The sequence below is a fragment of the Cygnus olor genome, chromosome 1 (assembly GCF_009769625.2).
Source record: "Cygnus olor isolate bCygOlo1 chromosome 1, bCygOlo1.pri.v2, whole genome shotgun sequence".
NCBI classification, from domain to species: Eukaryota; Metazoa; Chordata; class Aves; order Anseriformes; family Anatidae; genus Cygnus; species Cygnus olor.
In genome coordinates, this window is record NC_049169.1 from 39428774 (window position 1) to 39453909 (window position 25136).

The 25136-nt window shown below is 38.1% G+C and overlaps 1 protein-coding gene across 1 annotated transcript in view; it reads left to right on the forward strand.

Annotated features, from left to right (window-relative positions):
- TRHDE (thyrotropin releasing hormone degrading enzyme) overlaps nucleotides 1–25136 on the forward strand; it is a 204650-nt gene that overhangs the window by 26396 nt on the left and 153118 nt on the right. The window contains 1 exon segment of the mRNA XM_040553451.1: nucleotides 13499–13625. Within this exon segment, the coding sequence (XP_040409385.1) occupies nucleotides 13499–13625 (127 nt within the window).

Below are 25136 nucleotides of genomic sequence, written 5' to 3' on the forward strand. Positions count from 1 at the left end.
GTTTGGTGTGTTTTTTTTTTTTTTTTTATAAAGAAGGTTTCTAATCCCGTTTTTTCTTAGACATTATCCTGTTATAAATGAACTTTATTAATCTAACGCTAACCAGCAAGTCAGTAGGAATAAATAGGTCAGCGCTCAATAAATTGCTTTATTTTGGGTAACCTGTGTGACGGTGATCCAGATCTAACCATGTCTTATCTGGTTAGCTGACTTGCTGGCTGTCCAGATGTAAATCAGATGTGGCATTTGAGCTATGCCACTTTTGATCAGAAAGTTTTAGCAAATTGGTAATCAACTTTTTTCCATAGGTGTGCAGAGGACAACACTGGTTAACTAGCATCTTTCTAATAAAAAATATGTCCTAAATAGTGGACATTTTAAGATGGGGCATGTAATTTGAATGACAAAATGTGCAAAAAGGATTTTTTGAAATCATAAACACCTGATCTTTTCATATATTGGAAGGGCCTAATTGGAATTGGAAGGGATTAATTAATAACTCTGCAGTTAAGTATTTTATAATATTTTCATTTTAATATAAACAATTCATATTTTGTTATGTGTTCTGTAGATAATAACCAACATGCCCCTGAGCCTTCTTTATCATCTTTGTCTAAGTTTGCATATGTCAGAGTATTTGGATTTTGCAGCTTCTCCTCTCTTAAGCAGCAAAAATCCTCTGTTTGCCAGTTCAGATTGTTTGTGTGTGTATGATCTGCCACTTCTCATCTACATCTCTACTGGCTGCTGGCTAGGTGGTTAATCACTTTGGTCCCTGGTTGTGGCCTTGATCTTTCTCAGATGGGAGTCATCAGATAGGAATAATGTTCTAATTCACTCAGCCCTTCTATTTTGCTTTACTCTATTTATAATTGTAATTTGGCTTTGTAATTTTTTTTTCTAATTCCTGTGTTTTACACTGAGATTGGTATGCCCAGAAGGGGGCTGGAATCCTTCTAGCTGTGAGATGGAGACATTATTGACAGGTATCTAACTCCAACAATTTATATTCTCTGGAAGAAGTAGTTCTTGTTCTGCCCATGGTTTTGTCAGAGGCTAGTTGTGTAAAAGTGTTTGGATACTTCTAGCAAGTTTAGCTTTTTTTTTTTTTTTTGTGTATTTAGAGGGTTTTTAAACACATTTGAAATAGTTGTTTCTGACATTCAACAGAGCCTTTAATAATTTTTTTAGTGGATTTTAGTGTATATCCATATGAAAAATTCTGATTTCTTGTTTCCTTATTTCATGGTTTATGGATTTTGCTTTTACTGGCCAAATGGTGTGTCTCTGCTCTGACAAGTTTCTAGCCTGAAGGAACTCTCATTGTTAAAATGGTTGCAGCTGTTATTGATGTAACCTGTTTTTTGTTTTGCTATGTCTTTTATACTAGTCAGAGCACAAAATCTCCCATGTGCGTCTTTTTTCTCACTCTTACGGGTTAGGTACTGGTTTTGAAAAAGTATTATGTGCTTATGTCAGCATAGTGCAAAGATTTGTCGATGATGCACTGAGTTTCTTCAGTGCCAACAAGTTTCAAAGGGTTAAAGGGTGCAGCACCTTACAATGCTGTTTAGCTTGCAATCTGTTTACCTTGCAAACAGTTTTTCCATTAAGTTTTAAACTCAGGAGATACTTCCCCGTGTTTCTTTTGCTTCTTTGTCATTACAAGGCATGCATTGAGTAAATGTGTTTTCCTAGTGCTATGCTTTGCCATGTTCCCTTTATCACAAATTATCATTATTTTCCTTAATACTGATAAGGATTTAGTGCAAAAGTATCATGAGTGTGGCAGAATTTATCTCCGCCAGACTTCACATTGTGGTTTTGCTGAATTAATAGAAAACATGAAAGTACTGACATGCCTTTGCCATAATCTTCTTTGTGTTGTCATGGACAGCCTGTCTCTATTCTCCACTGTTTTTTTCTATTTCTTTTTTTTTTTTTTGGTGTGTGTGCTCTGGACAAGTGGATTGTGATACTTAGCGGCTATTTTGTAGGGGACCATTTAAATGAAAACTCTTAAAGTATTTTATTTTAAATGAATAAGAAAATATCCTTTCCCCTTAAAGCTAAATAGTTTCGGAATGGTTGCCACTTAAAAGATGTTATTATGGGTGTGGGATGGTTACTCCTGAACATGACTGAACCTAGGGAACTTCAGTTTTCAAAATGTCTTCTAAAGTTGAGGAGTTTCAGGGATCCCAGTCTATAGCTTGGGATATAGTTCAGGTCTGTTTTTTATTTTATTTTATTTTATTTATTTTATTTTTTTATTTTTTTAAGCTGTGTGTTAAAATAGGATTATTTATTTATTTTAATGGAAAAGGTGCTATTTTCTAGAAAAAGTGTTTTAAGAATAGTAATTTTATGTTTTATGATGAAAAAATGATTCATCAGTTGAGGGCAGTGAAGACATTCAAATTTTGTGTCCATTTCTTTTTTCAGATTTACTTATTGATATAAAATCTATCATTCTCCATCCTTCATTTTTAAAATGGAGATAACAGTAGTGCATTTTCCATGTGTTTTGCCTGTCTCTTTTTAGACAGAAAGCTCTGAGGGTAACAGTCAACCCTTGTTCCTATTTATGTAACTGGCTTAGCACTGTGGAGCCTTGTTATCATGTTGATGGCCTCTAGACAGTGCTAAAATATAAGTCAGCAGTTATAACAGTTGCAGATTGTAATTTCAAATGGAATTGCTCTAAGGTAACATCTATGTGCTTGTAACAGAGCAGTCAGTAACCAGGTGAATCTGGTCTTGCCGCATAGCTTGTCAAATGTTGTAGGTCACTTGTTAGCACTTTCTTTAAACTTGTGGTCTTCTATAACTCTTTTTTTATTTTTATATATATATCCAAGGTTAGATAAAATATTATTTATGAATGATGTGTGAAGCAAATGCTTCAAGTATACGATAGCCAATGAATGAAATTTTTTTAAATGCCAATACCGTCCCAGTCAAACCAAAAGGACATGGAAACTGGTGTAAAACTTCGAGATATGTCTATTGCAGAAGGTTTTTCTTGGAAGATGAAGCTGTTCTCCCATCATCTTGCCACAGTGTTGTGATACAGAATTTTTATGTGTGATGGGTAAATAATGTAAGTCTTTGTGCTTTGTTTCTTAAAGCTATGCTGATTTTTCACCTTCTACAAAGAACTGGAAGGAGCTTTAACTACTGTGAATCTCAACAGTTTAGACACTGAATTCCCTGCTACTGTGATTTTTTTCCTCCTGGCTTGAAGTTCTGTAGTGACTCGAATTTATCTCCATCCAGTCTGGCGTGGACCCCTCTTCCCTCTGCAAATGCTTTCTCTTGCTGACTCTGGCACTGACTGGACAAGGGTGGCCAGGTGGAGAAGCTGGGCTGCCTGGATACTGCCTGTTTGGTTGGTGTAGTTAGTCTACTCACCTGGTTGAAAGCTGACTGTGTGAGGAAATGAGCCCTAGTGCTGATGTATGGGAAGAACTGAGATTGAATGACTGTGTAGTGGTGGGATCGTGGCAGTCTTAGTTGGCTTAACTGGCTCTGCAATGGCACCTGTAATTACACTTGTTACACATTAGTTGTTAACACATTCACTGTCTGTCCCCGAGCCATTTCAACGATACAACACAGATCTTTGAGTGCTCTAAATTAGTCTAATGGCACTGTGGTCAGTGACATAGTATTTTATTTCATGCCAGCTGAGCATTGGTTGGATTTATATGCTAGTGCAGCTCATTAACTTTCCGAAGTATTTTATGATCTCTTCTCAAGTTAGAAATTGTAGCATGTCTGCAGGACAGTTTTGTCTCCTGGGGGAATATATTGTTGCACTTTTGGCTTAAGCAGTCAGCAAACACTTGGATTTGTTCTGTTCAGATGAGAAATTGATGAGGCAACTAGATACTTCTCCCATACAGTCATGCTTAGTTGGAAAGAAGACACACAGAACTCTTTTTACTCTGAAAATATTTGACAATTTCTTTGCTTAATCTTCCTCATTTTCTCTCTGTCAGGTGGACTCCAGAAGCTTCTTTGATTTCTTTCTCCTTCGGGTTCATTTGTGCTCAAAGCCTCTTTCCCCTTGTCCTGCAAAAATATTCAGGTATCTCTGTGTTTGCATTTAATTTCCAGAGAAAGCTCTTTCCCGGTAGAAGTCCATCCGTGACTATTTCTTTCATATAAATTTTACTTTTAATGACGGCTTTCTATTATTTTAACTGGCTTATTAAACCAGTTAAAGCTGTCTTTAATGAGGATGTGAAGGTGATGTTTGTTTACATTTTTTTAAAAAAAAAAAAAAAGTTGTTTCCAACCTCCAGCAAAAGAATGTTTCCTTATAAAGTATCAGGTCACTGAACTCTCATGGCAAAAAGAAAACAAAACAAAAAACCACAAAGCTAATAAAATATTTGTGGTTATAACTATATCCAAAAAGGCTCAGAGCAGTGCTGTGTATGACTGCTCTGAGTTTGGAGGAAAGTCTTCTCCTTACAAAGATGAGCTGTCCCTTTGGTATTCAGTAAGCACATTTCATTGCTATATAGTCTCTTCTGGGTATTGTCCATGATGAATAATGAATAGGAAATTGAAACAAAGCATTTTTTTTGTCATTTTTTCCCATTATAGAGTTTAACTATGTTCACTACAGCAGATTTGATATTTCACTCCAGCTATCTCTCATTCTTTCCTTCACTCATCAGTATATCCTTTCTCAGTTGTAATGTTTATTGTATTTGAACACACAAAATATGTGGAGCTATGCACTCAGGTGAAACAATTCATACTGTTTCTTAGTGGAACTTGACTTGGAGCTTGTTTGCTTGTGTAGAGAAGATGATGTCAAAATGGTAAGTCTTTTGAATTTATCAGATTTGAAAACTCACTTGAGATGCAATGTCAGAATTGCAGAAGTGACCCAGTGAGTTGGCAGGCAAAACTGCTGCATCCATCTGTCTTCTCTATTAAATGTGTAAATGTGAACATTTATCTCTGTAACAATAATAAAAACAATACCTGAAGTACAGTCAGTGAGCAAATTAAACACAAAAGTGATCTCAATTTATAAGGTAATTAAGTCTTTGAAGTACAGAGGAACTGCGTGTGCTTTGCAGCTTTCACTTGCTGCAGAAGTAGCAGATCTTCAAATAAAGAGCATAAGACTATTTCCCCCCCTTTATACAATTTGTAAGCTGCTGCTCTATTGAAATGTTAGGGCCTGCTGAAACATCCAAGTGCATGTTTAAGGTTAAAGACATCCTTAAAATTTAACGTATGCATAAGTTCCTTCCTGAACTGAGATTATTAAATCACTGTGAGTCAGACCCCAGATGTAGCAGTGCTGGGCTGAGCCTCTGGGTATAGCCACACAAAGGACTGGAGCGAGTTTGTAGGGGCCTCCCAAGAAGCTGCGCTTCATGTGTAGTCTGCTGGCTTTGAGGAAGGGATTAAAGAACGAACGTTATTCCCAGGGTGGTATTGCTGACACCAGCTGATGTGCAGAAACATCTGTTTGTAACAGGAAAGCACTTTGAGCTGCTTGAAACACCTGACAGAGTTACTTTTAATTCTGCTTCAAGTTGGTGGGAAGGGAAACTGTCCTTAATTGTGAAGTGGGTTCCTGTGTTGATACCATTTTACCTAATCCATATTTGTCTGAGAAAACAATGATTTAAGGTTGTCATCTGACCTTTGCTCAATTTCCATACCCTCATTTGTTCTCAGACTGTTCAAACTTCAATACATCTAGGAAAATGTACAAAAGATAGAAAAATCAGAGAAGGCATACACAGTAGCAAAGTAAGTAGATGCTATCCTTGGAACATCAGCCACATTCACTTGGAAAAATGCTGCAATGGTGCCAACTTAAAAGAAAGAGAGGTAGATTCAGGTCTTTGGCAGTCCCATAGTCCTATGTAAAGTGCTGTAGGCAAAGGCTCTGCATGGGGTTACCTTAGAAAGTTTTTTTTGTAGTCGTGTCTGTGGAAATATCCATGGTAGCGGATGGTTTAAACTGGGGGATGGACTTAAAGATGCTTCTTCTGCCCTTGTCAGCATCCAAGCTGGCCTTATTGTACCTGATGCTGTGCCAGAGATAAAAAGCAGTGGCCATTTCTGAGTAAATGCTATGTTAGGATGCTTACAAGCAGCAAAGAGATATTGGCATGTGTGATATAAGATCCAGCCAGTGCTCCTGCTTCTCATGATCTGAATGATCAGTAGCTGTGACCAGAGAATTGGCATTTAAAGTATGCCCCCTTCACGTGCATTGCATAACAGGGACTTCTCAAGTGATCTGAAAACACAGACTGTAGAAAGGGCAGCTGCTGGTGGTGAAGGTTGCCTTGGAGAAAGTGTCCCTAGCCCAGGGCTGGAGCTGGTCATGCCTTGTCTCCTCTGGAAACCTGATTTAAAACCCCTGTAGTTAAAAGTCATTCCCTTGAGTTCAACAGGTGTCGTGTTAGGTCATTACAGCCCAGTGAGCCATCTGTTCTCACAAGCCTTCCCTTGCTAACAGAGGTGCTTTTATTCCCTCGGAGCAGTATTTCTCTTCCAGTGAGCTGTAACTCCCTCAGGGCATCAGTGAAGGCAGTGGTGGCAGCTGGAGTGGTTTTAAGTCATGGAAAAGATGGATAAAATTTTAAAGAAAATATGACGTGTAGAATTAATTCAGGGTGTGTAGATCTTGAAAACTGAATCTGGTATCTGTTGGACGAAACTAATATATGGCATTATCGTGATCAGCAAATTTATAGCTGATGTTGTGGCAGAGATAAAGCAGTGGTCATCACTGTCTAAATTTTTTGTCAGGTTGCTTACGAGCAGCAGAGAGCTATTTTCCTCAAGGCACAATTTCCTCACTGTTGCAATAAATAAAAGAATAAAAATATGTCTAGATATCAAACAAGGTGTCACTCTCCTAAGAAGGTAATTCCACTGCAAGACTGAAGGTTTTTCAAAGGGAATGCACAAGCTGAAAAAGAAGGTGACATATAGATGAATGCCTTCAAGAGTAGGCTTTAAATGTACAAGTGGATATTTAATTCTAAAGTAATAGGTGGGTTGTAGTGTGTGGCACACTTCAGGCCTGCAAGCCTTTTGCTTGTAACATCCTGGTTTCTGCCGAGTCATGAGTTTTCTTAATTCCCCGGGGAAGCAAATGGGCAGGCTTGGGGAACTTCTAGCCAGGTTGTTTGTGTCTTTCCCTAGTGTCAGAGGGAAAACACCTAGGTTCTTTCCAGTCTTCCTTTATCTTTGGTGAATTCCTACAGAGGGAGGAGGTTGGACAACAGTCCCTTTGCAATTAAATGTCTATAAAGAATAATAGATTTTGACTTTTTATTTCTGTAGCCAGAATGTTGAATGTATTCCATATTCCTCCTACCTGCAAAGCAGAACTGAAGAAAGCCTTCAGTTTGACCCAAAATATTTCACAGAATGGAAAACAATGACTGTAGTTTTTTTCTTACCATTCTTCATCCCTTTCATCCTTTTATTTCTTCACATACTTGAATTTTAATGCAAAACAAACCGAAAAACCAGTTGCATTTTTAAAATGTCAAAATAGAACAGTTCTACTTCTAAACTCCATCCTGAGTTTATTATGAACTGATATCACTAGTCCTTGGTACATTGGAAACATTTTTTGTGAACATATTCACCAGAAGTAAGGATATTCACCGCTATTTACAGTTTGTACTTGTCAGAATTCACCCATTGTACCTTGTATATGGTTATTAATTCACATTTTTTTTGAAATTTTATGAAATAATAAGACAAGAACAAGTCTTTTTTTAAACGTTAGCTTTCTTTTTGATGAATAATTTTTACCTGCATCAGAGAGGAGGATTTTTCTCATACACAGTAGTTAATAACCTAGCTTTGGTTCGATGTGATTTGTTCTAAATCTCTTACATATTTCTTAGCATATATCACAACTGTCCCTCGCTATGGGAAACAGCTCTCATTTTGCAATCACATTTATCTGTTTTGGTGACCTGGCATTACAGATATTTTTAAATTACTTTGACATATGTTATGTATCAAATGCTGAAATATTAAAAGATACTACAGAAGCTGTTGCTATATATACAAAATCATTTTGAAAGTGCAGTTTTTTACAGCAAATACTTTTGACTGAAAACAGAGGAGACCACTGATCACTTATGACAGGTATGTGGAATTTACCATACAAGTTTCAGGAACATTTTATGATTTAGCTGATAATGCTGCCAAAGTCATTCTAAGAACCTGGATTAGGTTACTAATGTTCCTTAATTAGTCTTCAAGGATGATTTTTCCACAATGGTATCTGATTGTAGTTGTTGTATTGCCACCATTTAAAGTTCTACTGAAAATAGCTCAGGGTTTCTTGAAGGGAAACAAGGGGAAATAATGCTGTTTTGCTCATGTTAGAAAGGAATGAGAAAATACGCAGTGCAGCAATTTCATTTAGGAACTCTAACTTCTTGCTCTGCTGTTTACAAAAGTGAAAATGATTTCTGGCAAAGTGTGTCGTGTCTCCTGCATCCATGGCTGCACTGTATAAGAACAACAGCACATTATAAATGCTGAAAGGAAGGTCTGGGCTGTAGGGCTGAAGATGCAGATCTAGCTCTTCAGACTGGTCGTAGGAAGTATGTTCCATTCAAGAGATTTACAAGGGGGTGATTTTTTTTTTTCTTAATAGTCAGAAATTCTGTTGAAAGGTTGTTAATGATTGCAAATAGAGATGGAAAGAAGGAAAAAAAAAATAAACACCTCAAAATTTACAGAGTTGTTTCACCATGTGAACTTTGTTTTGTCCACATATTTATAGGTATTACGAAAATATCATTACTACAATGATCACACACAAAATTTTTCCTATATTTGCCTCATTTAGACACATGAGGAACAATGTGACATCAGGACAGCACCACTGGATAATGAATATGTCTGTTGTCTCAACAGCCCCTGCCTCATCTATCGCGATACTTGCGAGGAGGTTGGTGCAGGCTGTCAGGTGGCTGTGAGGCTGTGCCATCTTCGAGCTCCCTCCCTTCCTCTGCCACTGGAGCTGCTATGAGATGCTGAGTGAATTACATAAACTGACACAGTCTCATTTAGTTACTAATCGTGTGTTACTAATTTTCTTAATACCCAAACTAAGACACCTGTGACCAGACTCAAAGCTGTGTAAAGTGTTCACCGCTGCAGTAAGATGTAATGGGAACAGTGCTTTCAATGTGTGCTATAGAGATATTAATTATACTTGACACTGAGAAGTGTCAAAATAAGCACCCAGAATTTGTCTTCCTTTGTTCTCCATTTTCTTAGATGAAAATATTAATATCACCTAATCTTGCAAAGCCTGTGGAAAAGAGCTTCACTTATATTTGCAAGGCAGTAGCATACTCTCAGGTTGCTGTATAAAAAGGGTAATAAAGGGAAATAACTGTCCATTTTTGAAAGAAGCAAAAGTCATGCAGTAAAAGACAGCATTTGATTATGTAATCAAGGACTGCACCCAAATGCAGGTATGCAAGAGGAAATGGTTTGTGTGGGTTGTCTTGATGATGAACACTTTTAAACTTCCAAGTCCTTAACTTTGCAGCTGCAGCATTCTAAATATGTATTTTGTAGTTATCAATGGCATAAAGAATTATTCCTAACATCGCCTGCATAGCTCCAAACCCCAGAGATCCATGAGAACTGATCTTGAAATGCTGTGTAGACATTCATTGTGGGTACATGGCTACAAATAAACAGCTAATTGTACTGATTTTGGTGGAAGACAAGATCACGAACCAAAACTGAGTACATTTAGTGTAGACATCTAACTTTTATCTAAGTCATAGCTGGAAGTAGTCTTCTAAAGGGAGGGTCTAAGTTTCTACTATAGGTTAGGGAGATAAACAGGTGCCTTTGAAGCTTTCAAGACAAAGCTTTGCTAGTTTAGTTTTGGTGACCACCCTTACTGTGAAAGTGTCTTTGTCTGCAAGCCTTCCAGGGCACCTTTCTCTCTCTATTCGCAGAGTGAAGCTCAAGTTGTAAAATACCCCAGACTTTCCCTTCATATCAAGTCTGATATGGCATTCTGATTTACATGTATAAGAATGTGTGTGAGATCTGGTTAAGGGAGCAAAAATACAAGAGAGCTGAAGAAATCAGAAAATAATGTTATTTCAAAGTGAATATCAATACTGTGAGCCCTTTCTTTGTGAGTGGTCCATATACACTTGTGCCATTGCAGTAGGTGATGAATTATGCAGATAAGCTAGAATCCTCTTTATCTTGCATAGCAGAACATGTACTACTTTTATTTATATTTAGGTCTGACCCTGCAGAAAATTATCTGTTTGTTTTCTTATTTAAATTAATGTAAAATCAAAAAATCTCTAGTGTAATGATCAAACAGCCTGTGGGAAAGTACGTAATAATTATGCACTGTTGTTCAGTCCAACATATTTAGTTACAAAGTAATGCAGCTTATCTGCCTTCTGAAATGAAAGCAGTAAACAAGTGGAAAAAAAAAAGTATGCTAAACACAAATCTTGTGTCTTAATCTTCATTCTGGTTTATCTGCTGAAGCTCCTTGTTAGAGCAGTATCTGAACACTTTACAGTCTTTATTGCTTAACGCTGAGCATGTTTGTATAAGCTAAGGAAATAACACATTCCCTATTTTATGGACTTGGAGGTAAAACAGTGATGGCCAAGATGAGCCTATACCTATTAAAGGACATTGGCTTATAGAAATTAGGGGCTTTGATGTCAAGCTTATGTGTACCTGCCCTCAGATTGAGATCTGGACCAATGAGGGAGACACCTTCGAAAGCATCACCTGAAACAGCCAGCCAGGTGATCAGTGCCACAGGTAGCCCCATGCAGCAGCCCTCTGCTCACCCAGAGGGAATTTTCTGAGGCAAGAGTGAGTCTAAGGTTTCTTCATACGTTTTATGTTCAGTGGATGTTGGGTGGAAGGCAGAAACAGACCCAGCTCCCAGGAGGCTGTCTTCTGGTGTGAGTGCCACCACCACCCAGTTACCTTTTACTCCTTTATTTCCCTTCACACCCTTTCTGGACAGAATGTTGATTTCTTTTCTTAACAGTGGGAATCATTAGATATGACAGGTGAAGACTAAACTTGCATACAGCCACTTTTGTTCAGAAAAGCCTATAAAGAAGTATTTAGAGTATTTTCTTGGGACATGTAATTTTGAATTCCTTAAGAAAGTGGGAGAAGCTAAACTTCGGTCTTTCATAGCTTGGGGCAAATTAATAACTATCATGTGAAGTAGCCAAAGAAGATTTGTTGTAGAAGAGTGTGTCAGCATCAGCTGCATTTTGTGTAGAGCCATCCTGTCATCTGAAAGTGGCTGGCATGCTTTGGGAATGCCTCTTGCCTCAAAGCTTAAAAGACCTGGGCAACAGCACAGATAATTTCTGAGCTGTGTTCCAGCTTAGGAGTGTTAAGCAATACAGCCTTGTTGGTCTGGAGCTGTTCTAAGCAGGCAGAGATACACTTCACGGGGAAAAAATAGAACTATATTCAATATTAGGCAGGTATCAAATGAAAATTTGTAGCATTGCAGTTTTTGAGCTTTGATTCCCGGGCGCCATCATCAACACCTTTAAATGCCTTTTCTGCATTTGCCAAAAGGCACACGTTGAGCCTTGATTTTTCTTTTACATACTTTTTTATTTTCTTCCCTTCTGTTGTCCTAATCCTTATAATGGACACATTTGGCCACTGTCAAATTGAATGATTTTTTGCATACCTGGTTGGCTGACTCTTCTTTTTCTAATATGCTGATACAGTCAACTGTGCCAGTAAAGCAATTATGCAAAATTGTGTATAAAGGTTTAATGATACACGACAGTGTTCATCACAAATTTAATTGTGATTCTTAGCATCATTTCATAAACTAAAGGTTTCAAGAAGTTTGAATTAGGAACTTTGTGGTTAATCTCTATTTTAATAAAAAATTATGTGTAGTTTAGCTGATAGGGAATGTTTAATATACATGCCACTGTTAACTTTGGATGGAAGCAATAAATGGATATAGTGACTTTGAGGTGTTTAGATAATGTTTTATATGCTTTCAGGTGGTGATTATGAGAAGTCTGCTTTATTACATGTCTCATTAGGTTACACTGTTATCCATTTTGCCTTACAATCATAACTGTGTATGGCTGATTGTGTACTGGATCTGTAATATGACACAAAGGTATAAATATAAAGATGGACACAGTTAGTAGCAAAGCAGAGCAATGTGTCTGAATGACCATAAAAACAGATAGTGGTTTAAAACAGAATTGACAGGTGCAGTGCATTGAGGTTCGATATCTGATTTCCACTTAGGTAACTGAACTGGTTCAGGAAATGAGCAGTAAAGCAATATTTGGTAATGCTCTTACTGAAGCTGAAAATCCCATAATTTTTTTTTTTTTTTGGTTCAGAACAGGGCATGTAGGAACCTTTCCAAACTGAAATTTCCACTTCATGTTTGCATTGATATTTTCTGTTTTCTGCCGTGGTGCTTTCTGTGGAACCCTGAGTGGGATTAAATCCTACCACAGGAAGCATTAGGTCATTACGAACGGCAGGGAGAGACCTTCTGCCACAGCCACCAGTGACAAAGCACACGCTTCTTCCATCACTGGCTGCGGCCATCAGGCTGCATGTGAAGAGGGAGTATGGAAAGTGGCCCCCCTTTCTATGCCTTTCTTGGTTAACAGTTGTCATAAGCTGTATGTCATCTTTATATAGGACAGGGAATAACGAATAACCTTGTGGTGCCTTGCGCTACCTTTTTCATCTGAAAAGGAGCTGGTCAGCTTGGTGCTCCGTGCAGGCAGATGTGTGCGCAATTCTATATCGAACACAGCAGCCTGTGACTTGTATAAACAGCTTTAACTTTCTGCTTGCTGAAAACAGAGGCCTGAAGCAGTCATGGAGGTTTGGGGAATGTTAATTGTTTGTGTATAAGGATGAGCTTATAAATGGTTGTTCTGCAGTGTTTTGTAGCTTGTCGAGGGTAACTGTGTCACTGCCAGAGAAAAGAAAGGAGAATGATCATTTTTTTCTTCACAGTCTACTAATACTTTCAGGGTTTGATGTAATGTGCCTTAACAAACCGTGAACTTCCTCCTACTGAACCACTGCATCTTGCCTACATTCAGTGTAGGCAGAGAACCATTATACTAATCCACCCTACCATCATATCTCTAGCAAACACATGTAAGCGTTTTCTTTGAATATTTATTTTGATGCAAACAGTGTTAATTCTTTTATTTGGCAACACAAACAAGTAGGAGATTGTGACTTCTCAACTTTTTAACCTTAATTGTCTAAGTTCCATTTTTCAGCCACAGCATGTTTTGACAAGCCGATGACAGCTACATCTTGCTATAGGGGAATAACCCTGCCACCTCACAATGACCTTAGAGTAGTTCACCTCTGCAGGTTGCAGAACTTTAATATGTAGACACTGAAATGATCACTCTATCGCTTTGTTTTTTAACAGGTACGATTGTATGCAAGGCCTGATGCAATCCGAAGAGGATCAGGGGACTATGCTCTAAATATTACAAGAAGACTAATTGAATTTTATGAAGATTATTTTAAAGTGCCCTATTCCCTGCCAAAATTAGGTAAGATTTCCCCTAGAACATGAAGTTCAATTGGAGCTTGGGACACTGTCAGCTTTTTTAAAGGAAATTTAAGACTGGAATTTACTAGGTTTCAAGGTAAGGAATGTCTGGGTTAATTTGGAAGGATCAATAAGTAAGGAGTTTTTCTCTTTTCCCTGGAGAGGAAGGGAAGCCAATTTGTCCCCTCTCCTGTCTCGCACTAAAAGGAGCAGAAAGCAGACAGCACTTGGGTATGTTAGGCAGTGGAACACTAGGAAGAGAATGCGGCAACTGTAACTACTGTTTAGTTTCTTCTTCATTCTTTTTTTAATTTTTTTTTATATATATGTATAGTTTGGCCTCCCTTTCATTAGAAAGTCACTGGGAGACATTTGTTCTGTAATATTTATTACTTGAGGCCTTAGCCTTAGGTGGGGAGCAGAATTGAAAATATTTGTAGAAATGGGAGCCTCTAACAGCATAAGGCAGTATTTGTTATGCTAGTTCATGTTGTTTATTAATGATGGCTAACATATGCTTAATTGTATTGTTGCTTACTGAAAGAACTGCTGTGAACTTGTTTTGCTGCCCAAGTGACTTAAATGTTGAAGCTGTCAATTTCATTTATTTTTGAAATAGTTTCCTCTCCTCCTCCCTTTCACCACAATCATTTGTTCTCCTATATGCTTGAATATTTTACACCATATTATTACACCTCCCTCCTTAGGGGCATGTTTGATCAAGATCCAGAAAAGTCTATTGCTCAGCAGCGGGAAGAAAGCTTGTATTTGATCAGAAGTGTTACAGTTGGAACCACAGGTGATCCTCCCAGGAACTCAGGGTCTATTTCATTAAAACCCTTGCCTGCTGAGTAGCATTATTAGTCTTACAACTAACGGTGTAGAAGATAGATAAAGTAATTGATGTTGCTAGATGAGGGTGTCGCATGAATTTTTTATTAGAATGTTGTGGTATTTATTTCTTGTTCTCTTTAAATGATGGGTTACAGGCAGTGTTCGCTTGGAGGTGTATGCAGATGGGTTTATTAAACATGGCACGTGCATCAGATTTCCTGTGTATCTTTCATACCTGGCTTCAGGTATGGAAGTTAGTCACACTGGAAGTTACAGATTTACTTGTGCCAAAAATTTAAAAGGGAAAAATAATCAAAAACTTTCCTCTGAATAAAAAGAACAGTGGGACTCTGATCGTTACTTCAGGTAGTTTACTGTGGATGCCAGGTAACAGCAGGCACTAGTGGCTGTATCTGTTTCAGAATATCTTTCACAATTACAACATATGGCCTTTCAACTCAACATACTTTATGGGTTATCATTATGCTGTGGCATATCTTTTTAAAATATCTCATTGGAAGTGAGTATGTTCCAGTTTGGATGTCCTTGCACCAGATTAGGAGGAATAGTCACAGGTAAAAATGTATTTTTTCATCAAGTGTTTATAGCAAAATTGTGTTAATATGAAGCACTGGTTGAAAACTTGAGTTATCCTGTAGTGATACTACAGGAAATAGTTTGGAAAGTTTGTTACATGATAATAAAGTTAAATTTATTAAATGTAAATATAATAAGTAAAATTTCTACACTCTCTGTGATGTATTTTTGAAAAATTTCTTTGAATATGAACATAGGTACCTTTGTATCCGGTTCAACAGAACACTAAGATCACCAAGTTTAAGCATGTGCTAGTGCCTTTAACCTGAAGGAGTGCTGATTTATTTTATTTTTTTACTGGGAAATGGAAAGTTAGGGCCAATAGTCTGGGAGGTGAGGGAGTGCGCATGGTGAAAATGTGTTGATACAGAAAACATGCCTGTGCTTTCTGAAGCAAAAAACCTTGGGACTGTCACCTGGTACACTTCTATCATCATTGCAAAGCATTGTGTACTTCATTAAGGCTTTTGTGTACAGGGTTGTCCGTTTGAACTCTGTGTATAGTGGGCATAGTCGAGGACAGTTAGGCTTCAGAGGTGTTGCTATATCAAAAGGACCTGTGTTCATTTGTTCACGTATCACTGAGATCCCTTTCCACAGGCACTTGGTATTTATTGTTCATCATCTGACACTGTAGTAAGTCAGCTAGGGTGCTGTACAGGAACCACTTGGTCCTGACAGTTTTGTCTACTTGACTGTCTTTTGGCCAGGCTTTTTTGCTTTACTTATTTGCAGTCAGATGTTTGTAGTTGCTGTTGCCTGTTGTGGGCTTCTCTGACTTCTTGGCAGCCTGTGTTATGATTGGGAACTGTGGAGAATGTGGGGGAACCATTTTTCCACCTAGTGACTAGCATTTTTTGGACTTAAATGGCCTGTGCTGACTTCTGAATATACTGGAACAGTAGATATATTTGCCAATTGATGTGAATTATGGTAATGAATGTGAATTGAGGATTTTTCTCATTTGAATTACCAATTTCCACAGTTAAAAGTTCTACTTAGCTTGTAGACGTGCTCTTTTTTTCCACATCATACTCTGAACTGGAAGGTGCTTGTGTAGGGTTTTAAACTAATAATTCTCATATGAATTTCATTTCTGAAAAATAAGTCAGTTCTTTAAAAAACAGATTTCTCCAAGACTATAATATCATTATAAACACTACTTAAAATGAGAGGTGGATAAGGCATTGGGCTTTGCTTAATTCTGAAAAGATATGCGGTAGGGTTTTTAATTGTGTTTCTATGGCTGATGAATATAAAATACATTTCTGTATTTGTGTCACATATTTAATTTTAATCCGGTTTGCAATACACAAAGCATTTTCTTAATGTGTAGAGCTTTTTCTTACAAGGATCTTTGAGATTGGAATAGTTTCCCTGTGGGGAATGATTAGGTAAGCAAGAGCTTTTCACACTTGGACAGTTGTGACTCTTTAAGCTGTGAATGATATGGGGTGGAGGGGCTGACTGTCTCTTCCAGCCAAGAATAAAGGGCCATACAATGAGGCTGGCAGGAGACAAGTGCAGAGAACGCTAAAAGATTGCAGTTACTGTGGCAGGTGGTAGATTTGTGAAACTCATCAGAATAGATTGTAGATGCAATCCAGAGGTCCAAATGGAGGCATAGACAAGTATTTGGAAAGGAGTTCCATTGGAGAACATCCCCTGGTTCTGAAAACAGAAGCTGGGAAATACTCAAGAGAGTGCTATACATACTTCCCTGGTCTTTCTCTTTCTTTAGCACCTGCTTATGGCTGCTGCTGGAAAGGAGAATACTGATCTGACTAATCCTTTTGACTGAATAGGCAGAGCTATCCCTGTGTTCATAGTCTTCCAGAAAGAGTAAAGCGTTTCTACTAAAAGGCTACAGAATTTCTTTTACAGAATATTTCATATACTGGAACTAAGAAACTTTATACAGGTCCAGTTATAAAGGACTGACAAAATGTTGCATGTACTGCATAAACAAGTTACCCAGGTGAAGAGTTTTGGATTTCTGAGATTTTTTTTTTCCCTGTAATGGGACTGTAGGATTGCAATGTTAGTGGGATGCATTTGCCGCTTCTCTGAAAACTCATTTTAAAACTCACTTTCTTTTATTCTGAGTACTGTATTTAGACACCCATGTAATTAGCATAGCAATTATGCGTTAGACGTGTAAAGAAACATAGGCCTTTCAAGGGTTAGAGGCATGGTGCCTAACTCAAAGACGTGCTAGGAATCATTCAACTGTAGTCATCCAACGTTCAGCTAGGATGTCTAAATTAGCTAGCTTGTTGCCCTAGATGTGTTCCTTACATCATCAGCAGAGGGGAGATCTTCCCGAGGATGGATCAAATCTTATGTGGGCAGACTCTCCCACTGAAGCTGCCTAAGTAACAGGAAGAAAGTTTTATTACCCCTGAGCTCAACTTAAGTGTGGGTAGTAACATTAAATTTTCACAATGTCCAGGCCTGGGAAAGAGAAGTATCTAAGGCAATTTAGTGATGCAGAGCTGTGAATAAGGTTTGTAGGGTTGGGGACAACCTTAGGCTTTGCAGAAAGCTTTTTATTTTCCCCTTTGAAAGTGTTGTGAAGTGGGGAAAGATGAACAACTGATGAATCCACTTTTATGTATATGTTACAGAAAGGCTGGGTGAAAGTGAATCCCCTTGCTGTTTTGTCTTCAGGCCTGTAGAGATGAACCAATATTTACTATATGAATACTATAATGTGTGTGAACATTATAGTGTTAAAATATATCTTAAAAAATAGTATATTTTTTTCTGGACCTTAGAAAGTCTCTCTATAGAATTGCTGCATAGCAACTTTGGGGTTGCATCTGACACATTTTATTTTTTTCAGGTGTGTTCAAGGTATTAATTACTTTATGCAAAAATGATAAGTTCTTGTTTTCATTATGCAGCATGAAACACTTTAAAGTTCTCAATGCAATCTCAGAAAGTGATTTTTCCAAGGGATTCAGTGAATGTGCTGCACAATGGAAGACAAGATTGGACCGTTAACACTTGCTCTTTGAATATTTTTGAAGAACAGGGTTCAGTTTTTAAAGTGTCATACAAGAGTTTAAACCACTTCCTGCAATATAAAAAAATGCTTAACCATATAAAGAAAAGGTTCAAAGGGGAACTGTTCTGATTTTTAAAGGAAACTCATGTACATGTGCTCTGTTCCCTGATTCCCTAACCAACCAAGATAACTCGTTTTTGTTTCTCCATCTATAACATGAAAGCACTATGTAGTACTTTTCTGGTCTTGTCTTAAGAGTGTTTGAAAATGATTGTCAGCTGTTTGTTTGGTTGCCTCTTGATTAAGAGGTTGCCAATCAAAGAATTTAAGAAATGCTGATCTGATCTGACCTCCAGCATCCTAAGGGCTTGTAGAGTTTCATAGCATTCTTATGACATCATGGTTATAGTTTTGATCTGAGTGATACACAATCTTTTTGAAAGATGTCCTGGCTCTTCCACTGAGAGAGAATCCATCACACCTCTGTAGGAGAGAGGGAAAGGAACGTTTGGTGGTTTTACTCAGCTGGGCAGCTGAGCTCCACCACAACCACTCTCTCACTCCCCCTCCCCAAAGGAGAAGGGGGAGAAAATATGAGGAAAATGGCTCAAGGGTTGAGATAAGGACAGGGAGATCATGCAACAATCATTGCAGGCAAAACAGAATCAACATAGGGAGATTAATATAATTCATTACCTATTACTAGCAAGCTTGAGCAGTGAGAAACTAAAAAAAAAAAACAAAAAAACTAAAAACACCTTCTCCCTATCCACCTTCTTTTACCTCCTCCCCCTGAGCAGAGCAGGGGAACAGGGAATGGGGGCTGCGGTCAGTCCCTAACACTTCGTCTCCGCCGCTCCTTCTTGGTCACTCTCTGCCCCTGCTCCGCATGGGGTCCCTCCCACGGGATGCCATCCTTCCTGAACTGAGCCTGTGGGGGCTTCCCACAGGCAGCAGCTCTTCAAGAACTCCTCCCACATGGCTCTGTACCACGGGGTCCATCCCCCAGGAGCAAACTGCTCCAGCACGGGTCCCCCACGGGTGGCAGCTCCCCCCAGACTCCCTGCTCCCGCGTGGGCTCCTCTCCACGGGAAGTCCATGTTTAGCAAGCAGAACTGAAACCTACTATGTTCGTTGATCAGCTGTATGAAACACATCTGGTGGCTCTGCACACATTTTGGTTGGTACAGTGCATTTGTACGCAGAATAAACTGTCACTTTTACCCTGACCTTTGCAGCTTCTGTTTTGAGGCTGTGGTTTTCTTTCTTTTTTTTTTTTTAAACATTTCTAAGCTCTGAGCACTTCAAAACAGCAACTGGTCAGGGCTCTAGAGGAAAAAAATCGTTCTCCAACCTTAGCAAAAGGTACTGAAACAGTGCTTTGAAATATGAAAAGATGCTGCGAGTTACCGAGTTGAAGCTAACGATGTGTGGGAGATCAGTCCATAGTGTAATGATAAGAAAGAAAAGGAAAAAAATCTTCACCTATGACTTTGTCTTAATGTATTGCACTAAAATATGTTAAATGGTAAGCCAATGCATTCTAGTAATTAGTACAATAAGGACCATAATGGGCATAGTAACTGGTTGGAATTTATTAAGGAGAAGCTGAGCTCTCTCTGGTGACTTGGCATGATGCAAACTTGAGTCTGATATTGTTTGCAAGAGTCAAGACAAGTTATGTATGGAAATAAAGCAGCTTTATATAGAATAAGATGAATAGACCCTGGTGGAAATAATCCTCTTCGGAGTGAAATGTGTTCTTTTTGTTATATAGGTATTGCCTTCCCCTCTTAATTAGAACATGAATAGAAGCCAAACCTCTCAAACAAGGAAATTCTCAGATTAGCAGCATTACTGCAAGTAATGCTGTTCAGTTAACCCATAGTAAAAAGAAGGTGACCAAATCTGACAGTAACCACTGTTACTCAACTAAACTACTCAACTAAATCAGCTTGTGACATCAGTTGGCTTTTAAATGATTAATTAAAATAATAAGAGAGGGTGATGCTGTTATGAGATTGCAACAGAATGTTGCATTGTCGGAGGTTTCATGGAAATGCCAGGGCTTTTTTCAAGCCATGAGAATGCCTCGTGCTCCATCTTTCATGTGCATTTAAAGAGTATTTTTCCTAAGTTTCTAATAAATGAGTCATCTAAGCAGTTGGCACCAATGTAGAAGTGGGAGCATTGAACTGTAGCCATCAAAAAACAGCATCTACTCCAATTTCTTTACCATGTGAGAAATGTAGATGCCTTCAGAAAAGATGCATTTTGTCAATAGTTAGGAGAAATTAATCATCCCTGCAGACGTATGCACGTTAAAGTATCTCTGCTAACCATGGAGAGAGGAAACTAATCTGGCTAGTTTAAATTTGATGTCTGACTTTTAGGTGGCTGAAAGATGGATGAATCTCTGTGTAGAAGTTATAGAGTGTAATAAGGTCTTTGACAGACACAGAAGCTCTATGGAAATGATGGGAATCACTAGGAAAATGTGTGAACTTCCGCTTGGTAAGAGAGTGTTAAATGTCTAAAAAACCCATGAATCCGAAATGCGCTTTAGATAGCCATGGCTAAAGCAGTTTTCATTATAGCTATTTTCACTCTGCTGCAGCAGAGATGTCATCTGTGATTGTCTTCTCCAGGGCTGCTAGTGATTGTCTGTTTGTTAGCTTAACCATACTGTTCTTGACCAGAAATAAGGTTTACTTATGAATATCACATTTGAAGGGTAGTAGTGATTTCTGCTGTAAATAGTATTATTGGAACAGGAACCCTCTTGGCCATGTCCAACTTTTGAACACAGGTTTTTTTTTGGTATTGGTTGTTTTTTTTTCTTTTTTCTTTTTTTTCTTTTTTCCTCTTCCTCTTTTTCTTCTGAAGATTGTTAACAATCTGTTAGATCTGAGAGTTGAGAGAGTTTATTAGACTTTCACCAGCAACTTTTTTCACCAGCAACTTTGTCTTAGATTAGCATATGTAGGAAAGCAGCTTAGGCCTCTGCCCACAGTGAGGCACTGGGAACCTTAGTTTTTACAATGGGATAAGGGCTGTATGTCATTAGGATATTGGGAGGGCTACTTTCTGGGCAGGGCATGGCACTGTGAGATCAGAGCTGTGTGGAGAAAAAACATCTATAGAAGGGTTTGGAAGAAATAGAAAATGACATCACAGGAGAATGTGGTAGATTTAGATGGCATTTGTGAAGGTTTACATATGTGAATCCTTGGTCAGTATGTATGAAGATTGGCTTGCAGTAGGAAGTGCTAAACTAGGATTTTCCTTTTAAAAAACATAGCTAGAATATTTAGTTTGGATAGAAGTAGGTAGTGTGGTTGGTCTAAATCAGTTAACTAGAACGCTGAGGAGAATGTAGGAAAATAGTGGGTTTTTTTCTCAGAAATAGGCAGGTTTGGGAGGTAGAAACCTGACAGTCTCTACATGTGAACATGGTACAGAAGTGTTATACAATCTGTTCAAGTATATTGTCTGTTGATGGAAAGGGAAATGACTGTTGTTGCCCTAATCATATAGTTCACCTCTGCAATCTTCCACAGTGAACGGTATTTAAACAGCACCTTCAAGATAGCTGTGTACCCATAACACAATAATAGTATAACACAACTAACAGAGTAACAACAACGTGTTTCTAGTGACACTATTTGAGTAAATATGAAAGTTTCATTAGGTCTTACTTCACTTTTTGTATTTTTGAATGTATCTGGTTCATAATTATAATCATGTGACAACTTTTAAATAAAGATAATTTCAAGTTCGTTTCAGGAAACTTCCAGTTTACATATAAATGAGCAGTTACAAATACAGGGAAAAAGCAAGGGTACTAGACTGAATTCTGACAGGCTGGGGTTTTCCTGCACTGTATGTGAAGCAGAGGCTTTTCCTGCATCAGGAATGAAGCTCAATAATACCAAGGCATTGTGCTGAGGGGGGAAAAAAAAAAATGGCAGCTTAGGGTGCTGCTTCATCCTGGTCCACATCCAACACCAACATAGCTCAGTCAGACATTTTTAATATCTGCAGTCTGAGCGCAAGACTTTTTTTTCCCAAGGCTTTTTATTGTGAATTGACTGAAATGGGTAGTTGTGCCTACTGAAGCAGCAATGCATTTCAGTGGTATTGTCTTTCCATTCAACATTGTGGCAAAGGTTATTGGGCCTCTTGCATTTCATTTGAAACGTAAAGAACACCAAGTTTCAAGCCGGACTCAGAAACAAGTTCAAATGAGTCTAAAATGAGTTATAAATGGTTGCAATGGACTTTTTCTTCCAGTCTTGTCTAAACACGTGTTCTGTATTTGCTTTAGCTCTGCCTAGTGTTAGCTTTCTGAACCCTGTAGATTGCTGCACTGGCTCCCCAAGCCTGGAAGAGTTAATGTCATGCCAAAGCCTCTACAGAACCCTAGTTTAGAAGCACAATTTTATTTAGCTTGAAACTCAGAGAGCAACACCCATTTAGCCTATTTTCTTGGTGAAAGCAGGCTAAAGAGTCTTAAATGACTTTACTCTTGGCTTTTCCTCTCACTCCCTGCACTTAGAACTTGTTATGGTTTGCCTAGCTCCCTGCCTTCCTTCTCCTAGGTTCATCTGACGTTTGCAGAGTAGTTAGCTGTGTGTTTAGAGTGCTTTGCTGTAATTTAGAGGAGCTCTGTAAGTTCTACTGCATATTCAGAGTGTCGGAGTGGCTGGAATGACAACTTCCATGGAGAAAGACTGAAAGATAAGACCAAAAAGAGATTTCAGCAATAATTGTACTGTATTCCTTTTTCAGAGATAACAACGGTTTTGCAGCAATTTTGAAACACTGCTGTCATATTCATGCTGATTAGGGCTTGTAAGAATGTGTAATTTTAATTATTATTATATTTAATCAACATAATCAATAAATGAAATAGTAAACAAGTGGTTTTGTGGGGTGTGGGGTTTCTTTTTTCTGTCTGTTTGTTTGTTTGTGTATGTGTGCCACACTGGAGAAGCATTTCGGTAGCTCTCTAGGTTTTCAGTGTTAGAAGGATTGTGCTTCTTTGGGATAGTTCACTATGCTGTCCAGATGTGCTACTGTGACAAAATTTGTTTTCCTTTAGATGCTGGTTTGAACGCACCAAATATATTACTTTGAGAAACAGAAGTTTCACTAGGTAGAACTAATGAGGAAAACACTTTGTCCACCGACTCACTTAAACTGACTTGTGTTTGCTTTTGTTTATTTTCTTTTTTTAGCTTGAAATTTGCATTTATATTTAACAATTTTAACCTCATTCGTGCTTAGTGTAACAGCAAGGTCAGGAAAATTCCTTAACTGTTCTACCAAGAACAATCATTCTTCTTCACTGAGGATCCTTTGTGCTAAAAAGAGAATAGATGAGGAAAGTATGCCAAAAAAATTCTATACAATTAATATTTTCATTTCCTAATAAATCTGAAACAAGAGTTATGCATTCTGGTACAGTGAGTTACAAAATGTAACCACTTACTGATAATGTCCTGAATATTAGAAATAGTTAAAAGTCTGTATGCAGATGTATAAAATGAGCTTTCACATCTTTCGTCTGTGCCATAAAAAACCCTCATAGATACAGACATAAAGCAGATATTTTCATATATCATCAAAGAGTATGAGAAGTTCTCTTCAGGAGGTTATGAGTGTCTTGGAAAAGATTTAACACATTAAAGTGGGACTTAAATAGGCCAGAGATTGCTGTCTGTACAAAAGATGTGAAGAATTGTATAACTACAGAGCTAAATAAACCTATTGCTGCTGCCTAGTTTCTGTTGGCTTAGTTGTAAACCTTCCACCTCCACTAGGTAGTTTCTGTAAGCTACTGAAATTCAAAGGGATGTATGTGCTCACCTTTTATTGCTTTTGCTAAGGATATTGTAACTGAAAAGATATCCTAACACAATCAATTATGCTACGTTTGCAGTACCTTGCCTGAAGCAACTTCATTTTTGCATTAAGAAGCCAATGATTTTCAGCGTAAAGATGAAAATATTAAGACGGCTGAACAACTTCCATTAAGACAAGTGAATTGTCACTGTAGATACTTTTATTTTATGCATACTGGCAAACATGTTAAAATGGTATATGTACATTAAAAGAATCACTTAAAAATGCTGCAGAAATCTCTGGCAGATACGTTAAACTTGCTTTCCCTGTTCTTCCCTGCTGTATATAAATTTTTCCTTTCTTTGCATCTAATTTATTTAAATGCCATCTGCTTGTGTATTTAAAACATAACATTTCCAGATTCAGGATCAGTTCTGTGAAGGCTGCGTTTTCCTTCCCTCTCTCTCCGATTCTTATCAGCAACACTTTCTAGCAAAGCTGTCCTCATGAAGATATATATTTGTCATAGTGGTAGCACACTTCAGAAAGTGTATTAAGCTAAACCAACTCCCACTGTTCAACTCAAAAATATGTTCCTTGTCATATGCTACTCCTCACTGAAATTAAACTCAGAAAATGTTTTAGACTGGAGAGACCTAGTCACTTTCTCTCATGACTTGTTCAACTTTGGCATGGCTGCGCGTAGTTGTCCTCTTCTACAGTAATGGATGGTTGGATCCCAGAGCAGGTGGGAGGCAGAGGTAAGGGGAAAGTTACACAAAGACACATGAAGGAGAAAAACTTAAAAATGTATTCTAGAAACCTCTATCATAAATGTCTGCAGCTACTACTGCTGTCTCTTTGGTGGTATAGATAAAGCTTCAGAAACCATCTCAGAATAGCGCCTGAGTCTGTGTCTTTGTCACTGTTCCCTCAGCTCAGGAGTGATAGGCAACTTGTTAGCTGGAGCTGATCATGGCAGGAGAGCTCCTATGTGTATTTTATTCAGCAGGTGGTTTGGTCTGTCACCACCAACATTATGATATTAGCTACAGACAGGTTTCCTTGGAGAGTCGTGATGTAAAAGCACAGGTACATTGACAGAACATTAATTGCATGTGGCCAGATTTATGATGTGACTCCAAAAACAGTAACAGAAGTCAGTGGTTGAGTTTCTCATATGAAATTATGTGAGATATTTCCATAGTTGTCATAGTACCTAAG